This window comes from Manihot esculenta, chromosome 4 (genome assembly GCF_001659605.2).
Source record: "Manihot esculenta cultivar AM560-2 chromosome 4, M.esculenta_v8, whole genome shotgun sequence".
Lineage (NCBI taxonomy): Eukaryota > Viridiplantae > Streptophyta > Magnoliopsida > Malpighiales > Euphorbiaceae > Manihot > Manihot esculenta.
The window spans coordinates 27,171,151-27,194,593 of record NC_035164.2 but is presented as its reverse complement, the minus strand read 5'-3'; the positions used below and the strand labels follow the sequence as shown (position 1 = coordinate 27,194,593).

Below are 23,443 nucleotides of genomic sequence, written 5' to 3'. Positions count from 1 at the left end.
GAACTTAACGTGCTCATCACGGGATTTGTTAATAATAATAATAAGCTTATAATGGGAGTCGGTAATTGACTTGCTGTTACTTGGATGTAGGACAATTTTAAAACCTCCAAAACCTTCCCCTCTTAACTCAAATGCACCAATTATTTTAGAAACTATCATCTCACCTCCAAACACTCCCACAGTCCAGCGTTTGATTTTGTAGTGCAAGTGATAAGTGATTCAAATTTTATAATGCTCCTCTTATGCTCCAAAAAAGAAATCAATACTTTCAGACAAGACTATTTGCCTATATAGAAGCGGTTAAACTCTAGAAAACATGTCTCCATGCTTCATATTTCAGAAGCAATCAAATCCTATGACTCTCACTCCCTCCAAGAGAACTCCATCTTTGAAATTCAGGATTTCTGAGAAAATTATTTAATAGGTTTTCTTACAATTTTTTGTTTCATGGGTTTGCACCAGCAATAAATAACTGTCACTGCCAGTTGAAACAAATATGCAAGCCAATAAAGCTGAATTAATAAATATATAAACTCGTTTTCACTCTTCTAATTTGAATCCTTGTGAAAATACAACAAAATGAAAATAATTTGAATCACACTCTTCATGTATAATTTTTCCAACAAATAAGACAACCAGAACAATCAATCCAGATTCCCATCTGTCTTCCAAATCCCAGAGGAAGTATCAAAAAACTATCAAATTCCTGGGGGAAAGAAGAAAGGAATCCCAATCTGTTGTGTTAGATGACAAAATGATCTTTATGTGAAAGGAGGAGAATGGAATAATTAGCCAAGAAACCCCAGATTCTAAAATTAATGAGGCTTTAATCAGGACGAAAGAATGCCTCGCCCCTACTCACAAAAAGGAGACAATCAAAGTATCAGAAACAAAAACCTTCACATTTACAAGTATCTAGGGATGGAAGTAAACGTATCCAATACATAACTACTGACCTTGGATTGATTTATATGTTGGAAGACTGGCTTAACAGGACACTTTCATTATTGTAGCAGATGCTTAAAATCATGACAATCAGCTCCAACTTCATTCAATGCCGAGTATAGCTTTGGCACAATCTTAGCTAACATTAGCTTGAAACCAACTGAAGTCAAATTGGAATTCTCATTATTGCTTATAGAGGCATCTTTAGTAAGGGACCCAATTAAACTGCCTTTCATATATGCATCACAGGCCTTAAGAATGTAGTAACCGCGTTTCCTGAAATGTTCTTGGGCAAGGCCCTCAAAATCCTGAAATGCATCAGCATGGGAAACATTCCACTAATTAGTAGACAGTGTACGTGTAAGAGGAAAAAGGAGAACAGCAGATTAAATTTGTGAAAGTTTGTGGTGACTAATATTCCAAATAAAGTTGAATAAATATCTTGTTAGCATGTAAGATGTTCACAACCATAATAAGGAACTACTTCCTCAATAAAAGCAAACAACTCACATCTTATATTACAAAATTAACAGTAATGAGCAAAACATGATCCAACAAAATAGTTCTTTACATGTAATTGTTAATGACAAATCTAGTTCTTCAACCAATATGATGCCCTTATCTTTTGGCAAAGAGAAGTACAAAAGGCATCCACCATATTTGACTAAACAAAGTGCCATTTTGCATAAAATCCAAACCTGATATAATATCTAAATTATCAAAAAAGCATCATTTTCATTTAAAGTATGCATTAAAAATCTTGTAATTCAAGGGCCATTGCATCTCCCCAATTTGTTCCATAGAGAAAGAGGCAAATTGGAATTTCTAGGAAGCTCAATTAAGGAGGGATATGAAGCAAGAAAGCTGAGTACGCACTACAAGGATGGAAGAAAAGGTGAAGAAAGAATGAGAAATCTCTGGATTCTCCCATTGCACATGAATACCCTCAACAGGTAAGATCCATCTGAAAATGTGGAGAGTGGATCCACATGGTCACGAGGGAAGATGCATAAACACCGGGAGCACTAAACAATGTCTTCGAGAAAATATGCATCAAATTACAGCAACAACTTGGTCTGGAAAACAGCATTTAAAAATCAAACAAATAAACAACATTTATTTTTTCATACACATTATTGTTAACCTCCCTTGTGAAAATGATACAGAATTAACTTAGTGTAGCTGGGATTTTGTTGGAAGGAGCTTCACAAGCAGAACTATCAACTATGCTGCTGATTAGCATTCCCATATCAGTTGACCATCCATCAAACAACACAGTTGATATTGAGAGTGCATAGCAATGAAATATGGCCATTAAAAAGAGAGGCAGGGCACTGGAGTGGATAAGCTTAGGTGAGGATCACTCATTATGTGTAGGGAGGGATTGATCAAGGCTTGTGAGTGGTAGAGTAAGGAACAAATTCAACAGGAGGAAAGAAATAAAGGAAGAAGATGGTTGTAGCAAATACTCGGCAAACAAGATCTGTATTCTGGAATTATACCAGCCTCTCAGTCTGAGGTTTTTCTCTATACTCACAAAACATGCCTTTTACATTCTCTTTTGTCTTATTTATAAACATTCTCTGTAACCTGCAGCTGGCCTATTCTAAAGATTCCTGCTGAGTCATCAATTTCTGTTACTTCCTTTTATTCTTCTAGAACATACTCTAAATGGTTTTGGGCCTCCTTCTTTGGCAGCCTTCGTAACAATACATTCCCCACGAGAAGTAGCATTGTCCTCAAGGCTGAAGGTAGGCAATTGACCCTTGAAATCAGATTCATCAACCCAAGTGTCATTTTCAATAGATTGTCCTTCCCATCAAACCAAGAGTTTTTGGATTGGAACCCCATGTTTTTGAATGGTGCAAGTATTTAGATCAGATTCGGGAAATTGACCCTTGAAATCAGATTCATCAACCCAAGTGGCATTTTCAATAGATTGTCCTTCCCATCAAACCAAGAGTTTTTGGATTGGAACCCCATGTTTTTGAATGGTGCAAGTATTTAGATCAGATTCGGGCACCACCATAGGCAGGTCTTCAATAGCCAGTTCTGTTGGTAAGGTTGAATTAGGAATATGATCTCCAATGGCTTTCTTAAATTGAGAGATATGAAAAACAGGGTAAATTCGAAGATGCAGGCAATTCCAACTTGTAAGCATCAGCTCCTATTTTGGCAAGGATTTTAAAAGGACCATCGAGGGCAGCCAACTTCTGATTTATTCTAGAAGCCACATATTATTGTCAATGAGGTCAAAGTTTGAGAAAAACAAGATCACTAATTTGAAACTCCAATTCTCTTCTTTTCTTATCAGCAGTATTTTTCATTCTTTATTGGCCCTTATGCAAGTTGTACTTTAACTGTCGTATTATTCCATCGCGATCAGCCAGTAAAGTCGCAACAGAATCTGACCAAGTCTCTCCTAGTAAAATTTAAGTAATTGAGGGTGGATAACGACCATAAACTATTTCAAAAGGTGTTTTACCAGCAACACTCAGAAAGGATGTATTATATCAAAATTCTGCCCAACTCAGTCAGTTGGCCCAAGTCTTTGGTTGTTCACAAAAAAGACAACACAGATACAATTCAATGGTCCTGTTGAGGACCTCGAATTGTCCATCCGTCTGTGGATGATAGGCGGAACTAAATGCAACTGAGTGTCTTGTAACCTAAAGATTTCAGTCCAAAAGAAACTCAAGAAAATAGGATCCCGGTCACTTACCATGGTTTTAGGAATACCATGCAAGTGAATAATCTCCCTTGTAAAGGGCTCTGCAACAGTCTTAGCTGTGAATGGGTGTCTCAAGAGAAGAAAGTGGCCATACTTGGACAACCTATCCACAATAACCAGAATGCAATCAACCCCTTTAGAACGAGGTAAACCGGTGAAAAAGTTAAGAGCAACGTCTTCCCAGATATTTTATGGAATAGGTAAGGGCTGTAGAAGACCACCCGGTGACTGAGTATCACACTTAGTACGTACTTGGTACGTTGACAAATCAAACAGGAAGCCACAAATTGATTTACCATTTTCATCATTCCAGCTCAATAAAAAGACGTTGCGATCCTACAGTATGTTCGATATGCCCCAAAATGGTCCCCTATCAAGGTCGAGTGATATTCTGAAATAAGCTTGCGAGTCCACGGAAAAGCGGCAGGAACCACCAAGCGGCCTTTAAAATAGAGCCACTGATTAATAACAGCATAGTGAGGATGACTCTAAGGATTCTGTTTTAGAACTGAAATTATCTGTTGGGAGTCCCAATCCAACCAAATTGGAAAAGAAAGAACAGACAAAGTGAAGTGATCATCTTCCTTACGGGATAGAGCATCTGCGGCCTTATTACAGATACCACTTGTATTCCACTGTAAAACGATAGTCCAATAATTTTGGAAGCCATTACTGCTGTGCTGGAATAGTAATTGGTTGCTCAAATAAGTGACGAAGGCTGCATGGATTAGTGCGGACCACAAAGACTTGCCAATTAAATAGGGGCGCCAATGATTCATAGCCAAGACCAAAGCCATTAGTTCTCGCTCATACGCTGAAGTGGCCAGCATTTTGGTGGCTAGAGCTTTACTTAAAAAATGCAATACATCGTCCTTCTTGCATTAGGAAGGCGCCCACCCCTAATCCTAAAGCATCACAATCAAGAATGAATTCTTTAGTGAAATCCAACAATTGCAGGACAGGAGAAGAACTGATTGCCCGTTTGAGTTGATCGAAAGCAAGTTGTGCCTCTGTTCCCCAATTAAAATTGACCCCTAGCGATAAGAGGTTTAGCAATCTAGCCTATTAATCTGAGAAATCCTCTTATGGCGGCAGTCGTTTTGGGCTGAGGTCAATGCAAAACACCGGAAACTTTTGAGGGATTCATAGCCACACCTCCGGCGGAGATAATGTGACCTAGATATGCCACTGAAGTTTTGCGCACAGAACACTTCCTCGGATTTGCATAGAGTTGATTGGACTAAAGTAATACGTAGGTGTTGCACATGAGATTCCCAGGTGAGGTTGTAAACCAAAATATCATCGAAAAACACCAGTACAAATTGACGTAGATAGGGCCTGAACACATCGTTCATAACAGATTGAAATGTTGCCGTGCATTAGTGAGGTCGAATGGCATAACAAAAAATTCGTAATGACCTGAATGAGTGCAGAAAGTCGTCTTATGGACATCATCGGCCGCTAAACGAATCTAATGATAACCAAATTTCAAATCCAATTTTGAGAAATACCGAGCTCCATGTAATTCATCCAGCATCTCCTAAGTAATTGGGATGGGATATTTGTCAGGTAAGGTGGCTTTATTGAGTTGACTATAATCCACACAAAATCGCCAACTGCCGTCTTTTTTTTAACTAATAGAACAGGGCTTGAAAAGGGACTACAGTCAGAAACCAATTTCTCCATCTTACCTTTTTGAGTTTTAGTTTCTCCATCTCATCTTTTGAGTGTGAGCATACCGGTAAAATTTAATACTGATGGATTTTGTACCCGGTTTCAAAGGAATGCGGTGGTCAACATATTTGCAAGGAGGAAGAGAAGTTACCTCAAAGAAGACTTGGACGAACTCAAAGAAGAGGGTCGAAATATCCGAATGAAGATTGCCCCCAATCGAAGACCCTAATGTTAGGCTTTCTGTGGATGGCGCTACCTGCCAAAGAAGGGCAGCACAGGAGACATCTTGGGTCTTGTGAATAGCTCGCATTGAAAGGGGAGTGCGGCTAAGAGAGGAGTCGCCTCGAAGGGTAATGCAAGTGCCCCAAAGAAAAAGGACATTGTCATATGCTTCCAATTGACCTGAATATCCCTTAATTGTTCCAACCATGATACCCATAAAATCGAATCGATGCCGCTCAAGGAAAAGACATAACAATCTGCTCTTCATAGTCAAAGAATGAGCTTGTAATTTGAGATTGCAACAAATTCCGATGGAAATAATTCATTGATCATTCCCCAATTTGACGAAAAGGAAAAGTTAAATGTACCAATAGATGAGAAGAAGCCACAAATTTGTTCGAGATAAAATTATAAGAAGCGCCGCTACCCACCATAACAATGATAGGAAGGGAAATCGTCAATCCCCAAAGCTGCATGGTTTTGGAGTGAGTAATTCCCGCAATTCAAAACAACGAAAAAAATGGCCTTTATCAATAATCAGAGGATAGAGCGTAGGAACATCAGTCTCAAAAGTATTAATTTCACCTCCGGATACCGAACCCTCACTTTCAACAGCAATAAGGGGCTCACAGGGATTTATTGGGGCATTCATGCAAGGGTGAGTATGGTTGTTTACACCTGAAACAAAAACCTTTAGTTCGGAGCTCTTGGTACTCATGATGAGAATAATGGCAAAGGGCGGAGGGATGATGATGGAGATTTGGCTGATAGTGGGGGAAGAGGATGGACAAGAAGTGTGTGGATCTAGTTCTTGTCGGGTGGCCATGAGGGTTGAGAATCCTTGTAATGTTGAGGACTTTGCCGTGGGCCTAGTTTGGGCTCCACAATGGTTAAAGGTTCAGAAACTGGGCTAAGGTCTTAGGTTGATAGCCAGCTGAATACTGAAATGAGTAGGAGGCCTACCGAGAAAGTGGCAAGCCTAGGTGAAATTCTATCTCACATTCCACCTCTCTGGAGATTCTCATAGCAAAATACAAATCTTGTGTTTCATGAGAACGCAAGTGAACTCGGATTTTCGCATGTAAGCCGTTCAAAAAAATCCCAAAAAATGACCATCAGATAACAAAGGTAACTAGGAAGAACACCTCACAAATTTATCAATATAGAGATTATCCAACGCTTTAGTTTGATATTGTAAAAGTAACTCAATAGGGAGTTGCTGCCATTTAAGATCAGACTTACGTTGTCTCAACCACCTAAACCAATGAAAGGGGTTATCATCTGTGGTGATCAATGAAACAAGGACTGTCATGGCTTAATTTCAAAATATTGCTCAGTACGAGCAATCCAATCGATTGGGTCTGTTCCGTCAAATAGAGGCATCTCTACTTTGTTTGTTAAAATAGTGGAAGAAGTGGAGGAAGAAGTGGCTTGTTGTGGGTTAAAGGGAGAGGTAGAAATGGCAACAGAGGATAATGGAGAAGCAGTAGAATCCTCTACTGCAATGACCTTACCGCGAATGAAAGATGTGAGCAGCGCTTTGAGCTTAGTGAATCACTGATCTTATTCAGATCGCCAAGCAGGCGAAAAGTTTCGAAGGCATCCTCTAAGACAGTGGTGTTCCTCTCCACCTGATCAACACGAGACTCCATTCTGATTTTGGGTATCGACTAATGCCGACAGGTCAGGACCAATTTGGTAGAGTAAGAAACAAATTCAACAAAAGAAGGAAAAAAATAAAGGACAAAGATGGTTGCCGCAAATACTCAGCAAACAAGATCTGTATTCTGGAATTATACCAGCCTCTCAATCCGAGGTTTTTCTCTATACTCACAAAACATGCTTTTTACATTCTCTTTTGTCTTATTTATAAACATTCTCTCTGTAACCTACAGCTGGCCTATTCTAAAGATTCCTGTTGAGTCATCAATTTCTATTACTTCCTTTTATCCTTCTAGAATATACTCTAAACGGTTTTGGGCCTCCTTCTTTGGCAGCCTTCGTAACAGTGAACACTGCCATTCAAGCAGAATTAATAAGCTTTCTATTTGATGCAACCGGAAGAAATAGATATAGTTCAGAAATAATGTTTTAGCAGACAAAAGCTACTAGGTTATAGCACTAATTAATTACACCATGCACCAATGTCATGATCCTAACAGATTGGAGTAAGGTAACACCAAAAAAATAAATTCCAGTTAAAAGCTATGCATAAAGAATATAAATAAAGACGACAATGAAATAAATACACTAAATTTAATGTATTACCTTGGGGGGCTTTCGCATAAGATACATCATCGTTTTGCAACTCAGTAAAAAGGTATTTTCATTATATGATAGTGAATTCTTCTCTCCTTCAGCTGTCCCAATCTGCTTATCATACCCAGCTTCATTAAAATATGGCTTAGAATTTAGCACTAAACCCTGAAGTGAAACTAGAACTTGAAGGATGCTAGAAGACGTTGGATCCCAAACTTCATTGCCTCTGCCAGTCCACGTATTTAAAAGGCTGAGGCACACCTTGCCCTCCTCATACAAATTTGGATTTATTCTCCAACCACCAGAATGGTAATATGCTGACTGCATTATAGTAGATGAAGTCAAGAGAGAAACAGAATCGTTAAACACTCTTTTCATGTCAAATGGGTTTCATATCAAACAAAGTTATAACAACTCTATCTGCCTGAAATTCAAAAACAGTTACATTTAGATCAAAGTTATGGCTTCCAAACTAGACAACAATTATCGGGATCACTATATCTCACCGGTGGCACATCAGGATACTCTGGTGGAAGGTGAAAATCAAAAAAGAATAGTCCATCTTGATAGGGTGTTCCATATGCCCCAACAATTACTGCCCTTAAGAGATCCATTCGATCTTCATAAACCCGTACATAGATTCCATCTGTTAAACTTTCAAGTGTTAATGCAAAAGGGAGCTCATATTCTTTGTCAATATACTGACCAAAAAATAATATGCTGAAATCGCATCTTACCAGGCAAGTTGTTCTGAAGAATGTTCCAATCTTGCTGAACCTTCTTGAGCCACTTCCTTCCGTTGTTAATCTGCCATGTGTAAGTAATAAAGAAAGGTTCATAAAATTTAGCATATTTTGCACATTTACCTTTCCTGTTTGCTATAAGGTGATTAAGAATGTTGAAAAATGAATAGTTAGAAATGAAACAAATAACTGTGTGCAAGAGAGGCAGAGAGAGAGAGAGAAATGCATTAGGTATATCACTATGAGATTTATCAGTACACTTGAAGAATACATGTGGGTGCAAAATAAACTCAGGTCAGGAATTTATGATGTCAATAAAAGTCTGTCTAACTGGGTCTCATATGCTTACACAAATGAATAGTATTAAGTTGTAGAACTAATACATTTTATTACAAATATAACACACAATTTATACCTGTGCATTTGAACCAAGAAAATAATGGTCCACAGGATCTTTTGCTATATCAAAACGTTTGAAACTGAGAGTATCATCCTCAAAACATGTTGGAGTATCTGATTTATCTGTGCTCAAATTGCATAAAGTGTCTGGTGCATCTGATGATATTGGCACCTCCATGTCTATAGTAGAATGTTCTTCTACATTATCATGAATAATTTGCCCACCCCCATTATCTATGACATTAGATTTCAGAGAACTTGTATCATCAGCAGAATCCCTTTCCTCAGAAATATCCATTACTCCCTGCGTCTGAAGTCCATTTTCACCCCTGGACCCAGAAAAATCTGGATCAACATTTTTTCGTCCCCTTGAGAAGAACCCAGTGGCCAGTCTTGTAACAAAGTCAAGTGCAGCTAAAGGAAGAGACAATGCTGGATTCCTTCCAGAATTATTACTCTCCAGAGTTACTTCTGCCTCAGAGTTCCCATGGGCAGCATTTTGCAGCCGAACTTCCTGAACAACATAAACTTGCTTCAATTTACCAAGAAAAAAAAATGCAGCAGTATCACAAATCACAAAGTTATCTATGAAGACAATGTCAACTGTAAATTCTATTAAATCATTTGAAATTGTTTACCTTTGGCAAACTATAATATTATGCATTCATCTACAGAAGGAAGAACCATTTGATGGTTGTATCCTCAAGGCAGGGGAAAATCAATTCTAATTACCACATAATGAATTTATCCAACCAATATGCTTTCAAGTACTAATTTTTATTATATGCATGAGATCCCATCAGCATTACTAAAATTCAAAAAGGACGCACATCAGTTTATTGAATGTCCACATAGTCTCATTTTAAGCCTACTTCCATTAAATCTTGTCCTGCCAAGTGCATACTACAGTTACCCCTCTAGCAACAGATATTTTACTGAATTTAGGAACACCCATGCTAGAGTTTGTAAAATAGAAACAAACCTCTTGACCATTCTCAACGGCATCCATCTCATCATCATCAACTGTTTCCCAACTAGCTGCATCATCACTTACTTCACTCCCAGCTGCAATTGAGTCATCATCATCATCTCGACCAACAACAAAGATTGCTTGAGGTCCAACCTTATTACAAAACAAAAATTCCACTAATCATAATAACAACTATGCATATATATCACAAAATCAATCACGCAGGCTTAAGATTGCAATATCATTCTTTTTTATGCAGCAATGCAAGGAAAGCAACTCAAAGAAAAAATGATGCATTCAAAATGTCATAATCATTATTTCTGTCTGAGAAATGTAGTAGACACCAAGTTTCTTTCCATTTCCCGCCAACTCACAATATATATATATATATATATATATATAACTGCTAGCTAACCAATTAGGCGTCCAATAAGGTTCTATGCCAATCTTTAATCCCAAACAATTAATGGAGAATCAGGTGGAAAAAAGTAAACTAATTGCAAATATTAGACATAAGAAAGTCAAGTGAGAGAGGAAAGAAAAAAGAGGAAAAAAGGAGAGAGAGAGAGAGAGAAAGAGAATGGTGCCAAGCATACCGTTGAAACCATCCCATCAGCCCACGTGACTTCAATATCACCATTTCTTAGACCAGTTATATTTCCAACCCAAGAGAGATCTGAGAAGTCCAGACAAGCTTCACCAATGAATTCATCATCTTCTTTCTTACTGCCTGAGCGTTTTTTCACATTTACAGTACTATTATTCAGCGTAGCTTTCCACTTTAGTTCTCTGACAGATTCCCCATCAGAGGTCGCTTGTGCGGATACTGAAACTGGGGATAATCGAACAACTACATCCCCATAGGAGTAATCATAGTCTGGATGTCCCTCTAGCTCATACACACTTACAATTTCCTCTTTGTCAAACTCACGAGGATCTTCTGCCCTGGTAACTGGCTTTAACCACCTTACACATGCTGTTCGCTCTTTTGCATTAACACTTTTTACAACCCCAACACGTCTAGCTTCAGAAGCATTATCGATATCATCAGAGGACTTCTCCACAACATACTGTTCAGCAACAAATTCATGATCACCAGGACTATCAATTGGGATCAACAATGTTGATTCCAGTCCACGTTCTATAGATCCATCCTGCCATGCCACATCAACCCTTGTTCTGGTATTGACAACTAGAAGGGCTTTTTCAAAGTTTTCCTCTTTCTTTCGAGCCTTCTTTTCTCTTCTAATTACCACTTTTCGTATCTTCTTGCGATGAAGAGGCCAAGTTTCATGGACAGGATCCTTTGAAACCGATGCTGAACTACCACATGAGCTAGATTCAGATGAACCATTACTTACAGTCTTTCCATTAATTCCATCAGGAGCAACCATTGGATCAGTATCCATGGTTTCATTATTCCCATCAGATTCTTCTGGTGCAACTTGATCTGAATCACATCCATTTTCCAGTTGATCAGAACTTAATTCACTTTTGACTGAATCATAAAGCCCTAACTTTGACAGACCTTGGTCCAAGGTGATTGAGGATGATTGCCTGATAGCAGGTGGAAGATGACACCAATCACCTACTTGCCAACTTGCATGTGCAAAACAAGACAGCAGTTTTAAGTTCTTTGGACTCTGCTCTTCAGCAGGAGCTGTTGAAGAATCAGGCCCATGGCCGGCAGATGCTATCCAATAGATAAATACTGATCCTGCTCTAACTTTGGTAACAGTACCTTCCAACCGATTAGCTTTCCATGAACCTGATTGGAACCAAGAATTCCTAAAAACTGATGATGAGCTTGCCCTTACACGCTGCCCTGGGTAGTAAGGAATATGTTCATCTACATCAAACATGCTCTTGGATACTGGTTTGAGACGTAGTGGCTCAGCCCCCACTACTTTACACATGGAACCATCATCAATTAACACAGTCACATTATCTAAAACATCATCAACTCTACCCAACCATGGACCAAGGACCACATAATCACCGATAGCAAACTCTCTCACTCGCTTCAACTCTCTGGACGATACATCTTTGATAATAGATCCATCAGGAACTTGCAAATCAACAGATATATTGACATCTAGCACAACACCCACTTGCCCAGTTGGATCTGAAGCTGAAGCAACATAATCCCCATGCAAGAATCCCCTATCAACAACTTGTATATCATTAACATGTTGGATAGGTTCAGTGTCATCCATCCAAAGTACTCGGACCTGGTCAGCCTGAAGGATTTCATTCTTATAATTACTACTACCTTTGTTCTTGTCACTACTCCTGTTAGCATTGGCATTGCCATCAGCATCACCCTCTTCATCCTCATCGTCAACCTCGTCTCCCTCATCTTCATCATCCTCATCATCAGTAATGCTGCTATCAGAATCCGAATCACCAGCTACTTCATCCACTACTCCAATCGTCCCGGTCTTTTTATGTATCACAGTATCTTGTCTATAAACGTATGGTACATTGTGCAGGTTCGTGACAAAAGCATCCAGTTTGCCATTGTTTTGACTATTTACAATCAAGACATGACCAGAACCTTGTGTCAGAGCACCACTTTGGTTCAAGGTATTTAAATCATCAATTCTAGCAGTAGGCTCATTGGCATTGGGGATTTTCTCATTTTGTTCACTTCCCATCTGAAAAAAAAAAAGGTGCAAAAATATGGAAACAATTATTCACATTGTTTATCAACAGCACAAATTCCTTAAAATATATGCTACAATTGCCAATAATGTTTTATCAGACAGCAATACTTTAAGCTGGGCCAGAAAAAGAAAATACCAGACTACATGCTGTCACAAAAATAATAAAAGGGAGAAAGTAAGAGAGTTGTCTAAATCATGTTAATTGGTTCTATAGAAGATGAATTTCCCAAACTTAACTTTAGAAAAAACAAAAAAAAAAAAAAGAAAGAAAAATACTCCTTCAGCTCCAGCTCAATTTCTATAAAACCAGATAAAAAATTTTTCCATTATTAGCCTAAATGTCAAGTGAAGCACAATCGACATATAATGTGTGTACATTATCATCAACCCAGAACAGAAACTCATAATCTAAACCATGCCCAAATTCACCCAGCAATAAAATATCACAAAATCACTTGAAACCACTAAAAGTGTCAACCAAGAAGAAGATTAACAAGATGACAATCAGGGGGAAAAATTACACACAAAAAAAAGAATATCGTAACTTTATCAAATATATTAAAGATTAGAAACAAAATTACCCTGAAAGCAGCTCTAAATTACAATAGAAATCAGCTCAAATCCACGAAAGTTCACCTTAACGCATTAAACCTCCAAGTTAAAAACAAAAAATGAACAGAAAAAACAGAAGAAACATTCAGCTTGAACATGAAGCAATTGAAAAATTATGAAGAAAAAGAAGAAGAGAAATGAATTAAATATGATATAAATAACGAAAGAATAATAAGATCCGTGAGAAGATTACCTTTGATTATGGAAATCGAATTCCAAGCTATTCGTTGAAATAATCTATGGGTTATTTGAAATTTGAAGAAAAGAACGAAAGAATAGAAAGGGTGTGTTGTTGCTGCACTAATTTCCAATCGAGAAAATAGTGAAAAGAGGAAGAAGATTATATAATTGCAAAATCAAACGAGGTTAGGAGAGACAAGGGAGACGGAATCTGGAAGGAGTGTTTCAGGGGCAGATTTGTAATTTGCTGCCCTGTGGATTTTGTTGAGCTGCTTATTTGCTTGCTTCTTGTTAAGGTCTAGTTGTTAAGGTCTAGTTGTTTTTTAACTTTAGTTTATTTTATTTATTTTTTTAAAAATTATTTAGTTGTTTTATTTTATATAAAAAATTATTATTTTTTTATTGTAATGATATATAAATATTTAGACTCCATAAATATTTTTCATATTTTTTAATATTTAGATATTTAAAAAATTTAATTAACATTATTCAGAATAAATATCTAAGAATTAAAGTATATAACGTTTCATTGGATTTTTGAAATTATTTAATATATTTACTTATTTGAAAAATAAAATTTCACCAATTACCAATAACTGTTTATAACAAATTCCAAAGAATAGCTATTCACTGGTAATTTAATTTATATTTATATTTTCATATTTTAGAAAGTATATTAATATTTTAATCTCTTATTTTTAATTCTTTATTTTTTCCTCATCATCTTAACTTTGCAATCTATCATTTTTTAAAAAATAAATAATTTTTTTATAATGATATTAAATTATTGGTGACCTTAAATTAAAAAAAAATACTTTTGTGAATTAACAAATATAATTAAACGTTTTGTAGTTTATTAACTATTAAACAAATAATCAACGAGTTGTGTATATACTAATGTGGATTTTAGATTATGAATTCTCGAATTTGATTTTCATTAATATTAATTAAAAAATAAGTAAATAAAATAAAAAAAGTTTTGATAGAAATTTAAGAAATATATATATTTATGATAATATTTTATAATAGGATAAATAGAGGAATAAAATATGAGAAACGTGGTTTAAAAGAAAAGAAAGGTAAATATTCATTTTGTATTTCCCTCAAGGATGATAAACTGCCCTAAACAAAGAATAACGGTGGGTATATGCTGTATAGAGTTGAGATATACGGTAAAGTTTTCTTCTGATGTGGGGAAAGGGTGGCCATTGGTCTGGCTAGGTTATTTAAGTATCCATAAAATTATTTGTTTTGGTTATTAGCTCATTTATTTACCTTCTCCGTTACATAAATTTTATTTATTTTTTTAATTATTTAAAAATTATTATTATTATTTTATATATTTAATATATAAATCAACTATTATAACTCTATTAATTTTATTTTAATTTAAAAATAATTTCTCATTAATTATAAAAACATCTCTTAATATTTAATAAAATTTAATACCTTTATGAGGAGTATAATTGAAAAGTTAATAAAAATAGTGATGCCACATAACAATCGCCAAAATAGATCATGAGTCGTCATCACAAAATAGATCATGAGTCGTCATCACAAAATATGATTATATAGCAAAAATTCGATAAGTAGAAGATACGTTACCACCTTGGAAAGAAGACACAGATACCTCAAAACATCTGATTTATCATCAAGACTCGCCCTATTTTGGATAGAGTGAAGTTCAGCACGAAGTTACCGTTATTAGGCACAACGTAGCGTAACTCCATTACGACTATAATCGCGAGATCACCAACCTATTAACAGGCGATATCCCCTTATCAAGCAGCTAGTCACATCATTATCAGATTACCAGCAAATATTATATTTATCTCCACCTTCTTACAGTATAAAAGGAGGAAATCACAGAGGCAAAGGTACGCTATTCTCTTACACTACTCAAGTCCTAAGCAATTCATTGCATTCTCTCTATTCTTCAGTATACTAACTTGAGCGTCGGAGCGGCTGCCGTGGACACCCACCACTATCTCACATTCTCTTCCTTGCAGGTATAGTCAATCACAGCATAGCTCTGTTCTGGCTATATCATCAATCTAATCTCTGCAAAATCATTTGATTCTATTGCCGAAAAATCCATTGAATCATCTCTGTTCATTTGGATTAAAACTAGTATCTTGTTTCCTTTTTTCTCTAAAAAAGGAATCTCTCTTCTCTATCTCTTACAATAGCCGAAATTGTACATGTCATTACAGGAGGACTTGATAAGGGTAAAAGAAAAAATAAGCGTGTAACAGAAGACGTCCTGTCAGTTGATCAAGAAGTATGGGCCAAGCAAAATGTAAGGTTCGGTCCTGCTGACAAAGTGATTGGATTCTTTCAAAATGACTTGATGGTTATTAAGATCCTCCTAAATCTGTACGAGGTAAGGCGAATATTGGTGGATATAGGTAGTTCTGTTAACCTTCTCATCCTAAACATTTTTAACAAATTAAGCTTGGATAAAAATAGCTTTGTTAGAGTTTTCTATGCTTTAGTAAGATTAAGAGATAAGACCGTGGCAATACTGGGTACCATCAACCTCCCCTTAGTACTGGGGGATGAAAAATATAGGCAAAAGTTGTATGCAAAGTTTGCAGTGGTAGATATCCCATTTGTATACAATGTGATACTCGGCCTCCAGTCCTAAATTGCCACGGCATCGTTATTAATATGAGTATTATGTGTCTTAAGTTTTTAACTCTAGGAGGATTAGCAGTGGTCTGAGGCAATCCGATGTTGGCCAAAGAAGGTTACGAACACCCAGTAAAAAACCTCGAGAAAGCAACGATGCCCATCGATTTGCTAGAGAAACCGAAATTTTACGTAAAGCCAAAGCCAACAGACCCGGTAGAGGAAGTCTAGATAGGTAAGGAATAAAAGTTACGATTCGAAACTACGTTAACGGGTAAAATAAAGAATCATCTAGTAGAATTGCTAAAGAGCCGAGTAACCAATTTCGCTTGGTCTCTAAAAGATATAACAGATGTGGACCCTACTCTCATCACTCATAAGCTATCTATTGGCAAGACCGGCAAACCAGTCCCACAAAAGAAAAGAAAGTTTGATGGTTGGTTGTACAGGAGGTCCTCGACACAGCCATGGCTGCGGTATGTTACAGAGGAGGAAGGCTAAGAAATCTTAAAGGATATCCATGAAAGTGATTGTGGGAGCCATAAAGGAGCTTGGACAATCATTTGAAAAGCATTCAAACAAGAGTACTACTGGCCGATGATAATGTAGGATGTGAAGCAACTTATCCAGAAGTGTCGAAGATGCCAAGTACATGCAAACATTCCAAGAACCCTAGGAGAAATGCAGGCATCCATTGGAAGCTCCTGACCTTTCTTTCAGTGGGGGACAGACATCCTTGGCCCATTCCCTAAGGCATCTGAGTCAAGAAAGTTTGTAATCGTGCCAGTAGATCATTTCAGCAAATGGGCCGAGGCTGAGGCAGTGCAGTCCATCACCACCCAACAAACGATTTCCTTCGTCAACAAAAACATATTCACTCAATTTGGAATACCAAGATAGTGATCACCGATAATGAAACTCAGTTTATAAGCTCTAGATTTAAAGACTTCTGTCATAAATGGAAAATTGACTTGAGGTTCAGCTCAACCTATCACCCCCAATCCAATGGTATGACCGAGGTGACAAACAGGACCATCCTACAAAGGCTAAAAAAAGACTCGACCAACCAAAGGCAATTGGCCTAAGGAATTAGCTCACATACTATAAGCATACAGGACCACCCCCAGGACAGCTACAGCAGAAACACCCTTTCCTCTTATATTGGAGCCGAGGCAATCATCCTTGTGGAAATCCAAGTAAGCAGCTTCAGGACACAACATCCTCATATTTTAGGAAATCCCAAAAAAATGCAATTCAATTTGGACCAAGTCGAATTCCTATGAGAAAAGGCCACAATCAGAATGGCGGCTTACAGAAACAAAATGTCCAAAATGTTCAACAGCAAGGTCAGACCGCATACTTTTAATGTAGGGGATCTAGTCCTTAAAAGAACAGATGTAACAAGTGGCAGCGCCGGGTCTAGTAAGTTGGGCAAAATTGGAAATGACCATTTAGGGTCTCGAACGTTATTCGCCCGTGATCATATAAACTGGCCAAGCTAAATGGTCGAGTCATTTCCCATTCATGGAATATCTATAATCTGAGAAAGTTTTATTAATAACAAGTTAACAAGGTATTCTTTCACATGTTGTGTTCTTCAGTGATAAGAAACGAGAGGATTGCCTTTCTTAAAGAGTTTAAGGAGACAAGAAGAAAGCCACAATGCGGGTTCCGCTAGGTTAGGTCACAAGGCGGTTTTCGCCAGACCATTCGGGCATTAGTCTCACTAAACAAGGCCACAAGGTGGATTCCGCCAAGTCACAAGGTAATTTTTGCCAGACCATCTGAGCATTGGTCCCACTAAATAAAGCCACAAGGTAGGTTCCACTAGGCCAGGTCACAAGGCGATTTCCACCAGACTATCCAGGCTTTAGTCCCACTAAATAATGCCACAAGGCAGGTTCTGCCATACCATTCGGGTATCAGTTCCATTAAATAAGGCCACAAGGCGAATGTAACGACCCGAAAATCGGATTGCTACCGGCGCTAGGATCCGGGTTGACTTAAGGCCGCCGGGACCCGTAGCAAGCCTAACATGCATCCTGTGAACCTGTTTAATCCCATACATGATCAACAACATACATAAAAATTAAAACTTTTCTTTCCATACACATCAACCAAACTCAACCTGTGCATATACATAAACATAACATTGATCCCTCAGTGGGATCTCATCAATGCCCCCAAATGGGATGACATAACATATGTTGAGTTGGTTTACATGAACATCATAAAATCTCTAAGATCATGTAATAAAAGGGATAAAAACCATCTATGGTCAAGCACACTTCTAACATCCATAAACATCCTTACATAACTATACTGTACTTTTACATTACAATTTGATCATGTCCATAACTAGCTATTACATAAGCATGACTTCTTTACTCTATCCGGACTCCCGCACTATACCGTACCTGCAAGCCTGGGGGTAAAGGGAGAGGGGTGAGCTAAAAGCCCAATGAGTAGAACTATAAAACATATTAACACTATGCTCCAATGAAATGCATCATAACACAGACAATTCACATAAGGGTTGGGTGAATTTGTCACCAATTAGTCCAAGTTAACATAGTGCCAGGCCGTAGCATGGGGTCCTGGTCTTCCTATCATAACATACATTACTTACCATTTCCCCAGGGCCTCCTCTGGGCTCCTGGTCTTCGAGTCTCATAACCGTGCCAGGCCATAGAATGGGGTCCTGGTCTTTCCTTACATAGTGCCAGGCATTAGCATGGGGTCCTGGTCTTCCTGTCATAGTGCCAGGCCGTAGCATGGGGTCCTGGTCTTCCTGTCATGGACTAATTGGGTCATCCAATATTCACCCACATCAACAACAATCGATGCAATGCGGCATATTCGTGGAAACTAATGCAATCATCCTATTGCACAACCATGATGCATGAAACATGATAAAACATTTAATTTAAAAGATTAAGTTTAGTTCCACTCAACTCTGGCTGACTCTGACAACACCGAAGCAGTTGAACTCACTGCTGGGGTCCTCGGTTCCTCGGGTCCGAACCTACACAGGTGGACTCAAATGAGGGACCAAACATTCCTGAACATAACTATAAACTACTCCCCAAAAACCCCTTAAAACATCATGAAACAACCATACAAAAACATGCAAAGAAGGCCTGGACAGGGCACTTTCGGCGGCAGGTTCGGCGGCCGAAAGTCCCTCCAGAGCCGAAAGTCAGGCAGGTTCGGCGGCACCTTTCGGCGGCCGAAAGTGCCAGACAGAGACGAAAGTCTCATTTCGGGGGCAACTTCGGCAGCCGAAAGGCCTGCCTCCCCAGCCATGTTCGGCGGCCGAAAGTTCCTTCGGCTGCCGAACCTGGTTTCTGCCAAAGGGCAGAAACTTGGCTCCTTTATGCACATTTGCCTCCCAAATCCTTCAACATGCATATAACTCATCCAAAACATGCATACAAGCTCCTAGGGGCCTCAAATAAACATATACCCCAACTACAACACTTCAAACACACCATATCAACATACATTGTTCAAAAATCACATAAAACCTAACATAGCTCAACTAACTTAAACATGCATTTCTACCCCATAAAACTTCATAAAACTTGTTTAAAACATACATTGAGCTTAAGATCGGCTCTTACCTCTTGAAGATCGAGAAAGAGACGACCAAAACTCGGAGGTCCAAGCAAATGAGCTCCTGAGTTTCCCAAGCTCCAAACTTGTTTAAAATGCTCAAAACTTGCAATATGAGGTTAAAACTCAAGAAAAATGGAGGAGATTTGAAGAAAGAACACAAGATTTGGGGAGAGGGAGGTCGGAAGCTAGCTGTGGCCGAAAATGGGAGAAAGTTCCCCCATTTCGGCTAAGTGCCCCTTTTATAGGTGGCTGGCCAGGCCACGTTCGGGGGCCGAATGTGCCTCCGCATGCATGCCATGTTCGGCGGCCGAACTTGAGTTTCGGCGGCCGAACCTGGACTTCCCTCACTCATGCTTTCGGGGGCCTAACGTGCCTCCAAAACGCATGCATGTTCGGCGGCCGAACTTGACTTTCGGCGGCCGAACCTGGGTTTTCCTCCAAGGACTTTTCATACAAAACTCATGTAAAAACATACTTAAAATTATTAAAAACATGAAAACATATCATAAAAACATACTTTTACCCTTCTAGAGGTTTCCGACATCCGGGATTCCACCGGACGGTAGGAATTCCGATACCGGAGTCTAGCCGGGTATTACATTCTCCCCCCCTTAAGAACATTCGTCCCCGAATGTTGCTCAACTAGTACATGCATAGCAAAACAACATAACATACATACATAACACATAGCACACAAGGATACTAACCTCTAAAAGAGATGGGGATATTGCTGGAGCATGGACTCCCGTGTCTCCCAGGTGCATTCTTCTATATTGTGGTGGTTCCAAAGGACTTTCACCATCGGGATTTCCTTGTTTCTTAGCTTTCTGATCTGAGTGTCAAGAATCCGTACTGGCTGTTCTACATAGGTGAGATCCTCTTGGATCTCTACATTAGGCTCGCTAAGAACCTTGCCCGGATCTGACACAAACTTCCTCAACATGGAAACATGGAAAACCGGATGGATTCTTTGCATTGAAGCAGGTAAATCCAGCTTGTACGACACATTCCAGACCTTTTGTAATATTTCGAAGGGTCCGATGTATCGTGGAGCTAGCTTACCTTTCTTCCCGAACCGAACCACTCCTTTCATTGGAGACACCTTGAGCAATACCAGATCCCCCTCCTGAAACTCTACTAGTCTTCTGCGGATGTCTGCATAACTCTTCTGTCTACTTGCAGCAGTCTTGATTCTTTCTCTGATTAAGGGTACCACCCTGCTGGTGATCTCTACTAGCTCAGGCCCTGCCAAGGCCTTTTCTCCAACTTCTTCCCAGCAAACAGGTGACCTGCACTTCCTTCCATATAAAGCTTCATATGGAGCCATCCCAAGGCTAGCATGATGGCTGTTATTGTAGGCAAACTCCACCAAAGGTAGATGCTGCCTCCAAGAACCGCCAAAGTCCAGCACACACATTCTTAGCATATCTTCTATGGTCTGGATGGTCCTTTCTGACTGTCCGTCTGTCTGTGGATGGAAGGCAGTACTGAAATCCAACCTAGTACCCATGGCATCCTGCAGACTCCGCCAAAACCTAGAGGTGAACTGGGGCCCTCTATCTGACACTATAGAAACAGGAACCCCATGCAGTCTGATTATCTCATCAACGTACACCTGCGCCAACTTGTCCACAGAATAGCCACTCCTGACAGGGATGAAGTGAGCAGATTTGGTGAGTCTGTCCACAATCACCCATATGGAGTCCAATCTGTTGGACGTCGCCGGTAACCCCACTACGAAGTCCATAGCTATATTCTCCCATTTCCACTCTGGAATAGGTAGCGGGTTAAGCATTCCAGCCGGCTTCTGATGTTCCAGCTTCACCCTCTGACAAACTTCGCAGGCTGACACAAACTGTGCCACTTCTCTCTTCATAGCTGGCCACCAATAAACTTTCTTCAGATCCTGATACATTTTGGTGGCTCCGGGGTGAATGCTGTATCTTGCATTATGAGCCTCTCTCATAATGTCTCCTTTTAGCCCTATGTCATCTGGTACACATAAACGACTCCCATAGCGGAGGATCCCCTTGTTGTCGAATCTGAACTCGCTGTCTTTGCCTGACTGAACAGTCCTGGCAATCTTCACTAACTCTGGGTCCTCATGCTGTTTCTGAGCCACCTGCTCCAGAAACACGGGTGTCACTTTCATCTGAGCAACCAAGGCACCTGTACCAGATAACTCCAACTGTAGACCTTCCTCAATGAGCTTGTAAAACTCCTTCACCACTGGTCTCCTCTCTGCCGTGATGTGGGATAGACTGCCTAGTGACTTCCGGCTTAGGGCGTCTGCCACGACATTCGCCTTACCCGGATGATACTGAATCTTGCAATCATAGTCACTCAGCAACTCTACCCATCTCCTCTGTCTCAAGTTCAAATCTCTTTGACTCAGGATGTACTGCAGGCTCTTATGATCTGTAAAGATCTCACATTTTACCCCATAGAGGTAGTGCCTCCACATCTTGAGTGCAAAGATTACTGCTGCCATCTCAAGGTCATGTGTGGGGTAATTCAACTCATGCTTCTTTAGCTGCCTTGAAGCATAAGCAATCACCCTCTCATTTTGCATCAATACACAACCCAGTCCCACACGGGACGCATCACAAAAGACTGTAAAGTCCTCATCACTAGATGGCAGAGCTAAAACTGGCGCTGAAGTCAACCTCTTCTTAAGCTCTTCAAAACTCTCTTCGCATTGGTCAATCCACAGAAACTTCTGATTCTTCCTGGTTAGTCTGGTCAGAGGAGTTGCTATTTTCGAGAAGTCCTGAACGAACCTCCTGTAGTAACCTGCCAAACCCAAGAAACTCCTGATCTCTGTCACTGAAGTGGGTCTAGGCCAGTTAGCCACAGTTTCTGTCTTCTTGGGGTCCACCTCTATCCCATTCTCTGACACTACATGCCCCAAGAACGAAATACTCCTCAGCCAGAACTCACACTTTGAGAACTTGGCATACAAGCCATGCTCCCTCAAGGTCTGTAGAACCATCCTCAGATGATGGGCATGCTCCTCTGCATTCCTGGAATACACTAAGATATCGTCTATGAAGACAATAACGAAGTGATCCAGGTACTGGCTAAACACTCTGTTCATGAGATCCATGAATGCTGCAGGGGCGTTGGTTAACCCGAACGGCATTACAAGGAACTCAAAATGCCCATATCTGGTCCTGAAAGCCGTCTTTGGCACATCCTCATCTCTGATCCTCAGCTGATGGTACCCAGATCTCAGATCTATTTTGGAGAAACAACCCGCTCCTGCTAGCTGGTCGAATAGATCGTCGATCCTTGGCAAAGGGTACTTGTTCTTGGTAGTGACTTTGTTCAACTGCCTGTAGTCGATACAAAGTCTAAGGGATCCATCCTTCTTTCTCACAAACAAAACTGGAGCACCCCAAGGTGAGGTACTCGGTCGGATGAAGCCCTTTTCTACCAACTCTTGCAACTGTTCCTTCAACTCTTTCAATTCTGCTGGCGCCATCCTGTAGGGAGGGATAGAGATCGGTCGGGTTCCAGGCATCAATTCTATCTCGAACTCTATCTCCCTAGCAGGCGGTAAACTTGGCAGCTCGTCTGGGAAGACGTCTAGAAACTCTCTAACCACTGGCACCGAGGCGGGTTCTCTAACCTGACTGTTAAGCTCTCTCACATGAGCCAAATACCCCTGACATCCCTTCCTAAGCAACCTACGAGCCTGAAGAGCTGATATCAGACCTCTAGGTGTACCCCTCCTGTCTCCTCTGAAGACAACCTCAGACCCATCCTGACCTCTGAACCTGACTACCTTGTC

General features: G+C 39.5%; 1 protein-coding gene across 2 annotated transcripts; it reads right to left on the bottom strand.

Annotated features, from left to right (window-relative positions):
* Positions 1-497: 497 nt before the first annotated feature.
* On the bottom strand, positions 498-13,685 carry LOC110613037 (probable ubiquitin-conjugating enzyme E2 23). Of its 2 annotated transcripts, XM_021753944.2 has the most exons (10): positions 13,415-13,685; positions 13,191-13,245; positions 10,540-12,600; positions 9,956-10,096; positions 8,990-9,487; positions 8,569-8,638; positions 8,338-8,477; positions 7,841-8,152; positions 957-1,253; positions 498-854 (listed from the first exon to the last, which is right to left on the bottom strand). In XM_021753944.2, the coding sequence occupies exons 3-9, from the start codon at positions 12,598-12,600 to the stop codon at positions 1,005-1,007; spliced, it is 3,471 nt and encodes a 1,156-aa protein (XP_021609636.1). In that variant the 5' UTR covers positions 13,191-13,245; positions 13,415-13,685; the 3' UTR covers positions 498-854; positions 957-1,004. The 2 variants fall into 2 exon arrangements, with proteins under 2 accessions (XP_021609636.1, XP_021609635.1); XM_021753943.2 differs by lacking the exon at positions 13,191-13,245 and having other exon boundaries at positions 13,415-13,684.
* Positions 13,686-23,443: the final 9,758 nt, after the last annotated feature.

Bases quoted from the DNA above. Each gene is read 5' to 3' on its own strand.
- LOC110613037 (XM_021753944.2), bottom strand. From the start codon at position 12,600: ATGGGAAGTGAACAAAATGAGAAAATCCCCAATGCCAATGAGCCTACT. The intron at 8,478-8,568 runs GTAAGATGCGAT...AAAGTTTAACAG, and splicing joins TCTTCAGAACAACTTGCCTG to ATGGAATCTATGTACGGGTT. The intron at 8,153-8,337 runs GTGAGATATAGT...ACTATAATGCAG, and splicing joins AGTATCCTGATGTGCCACCG to TCAGCATATTACCATTCTGG.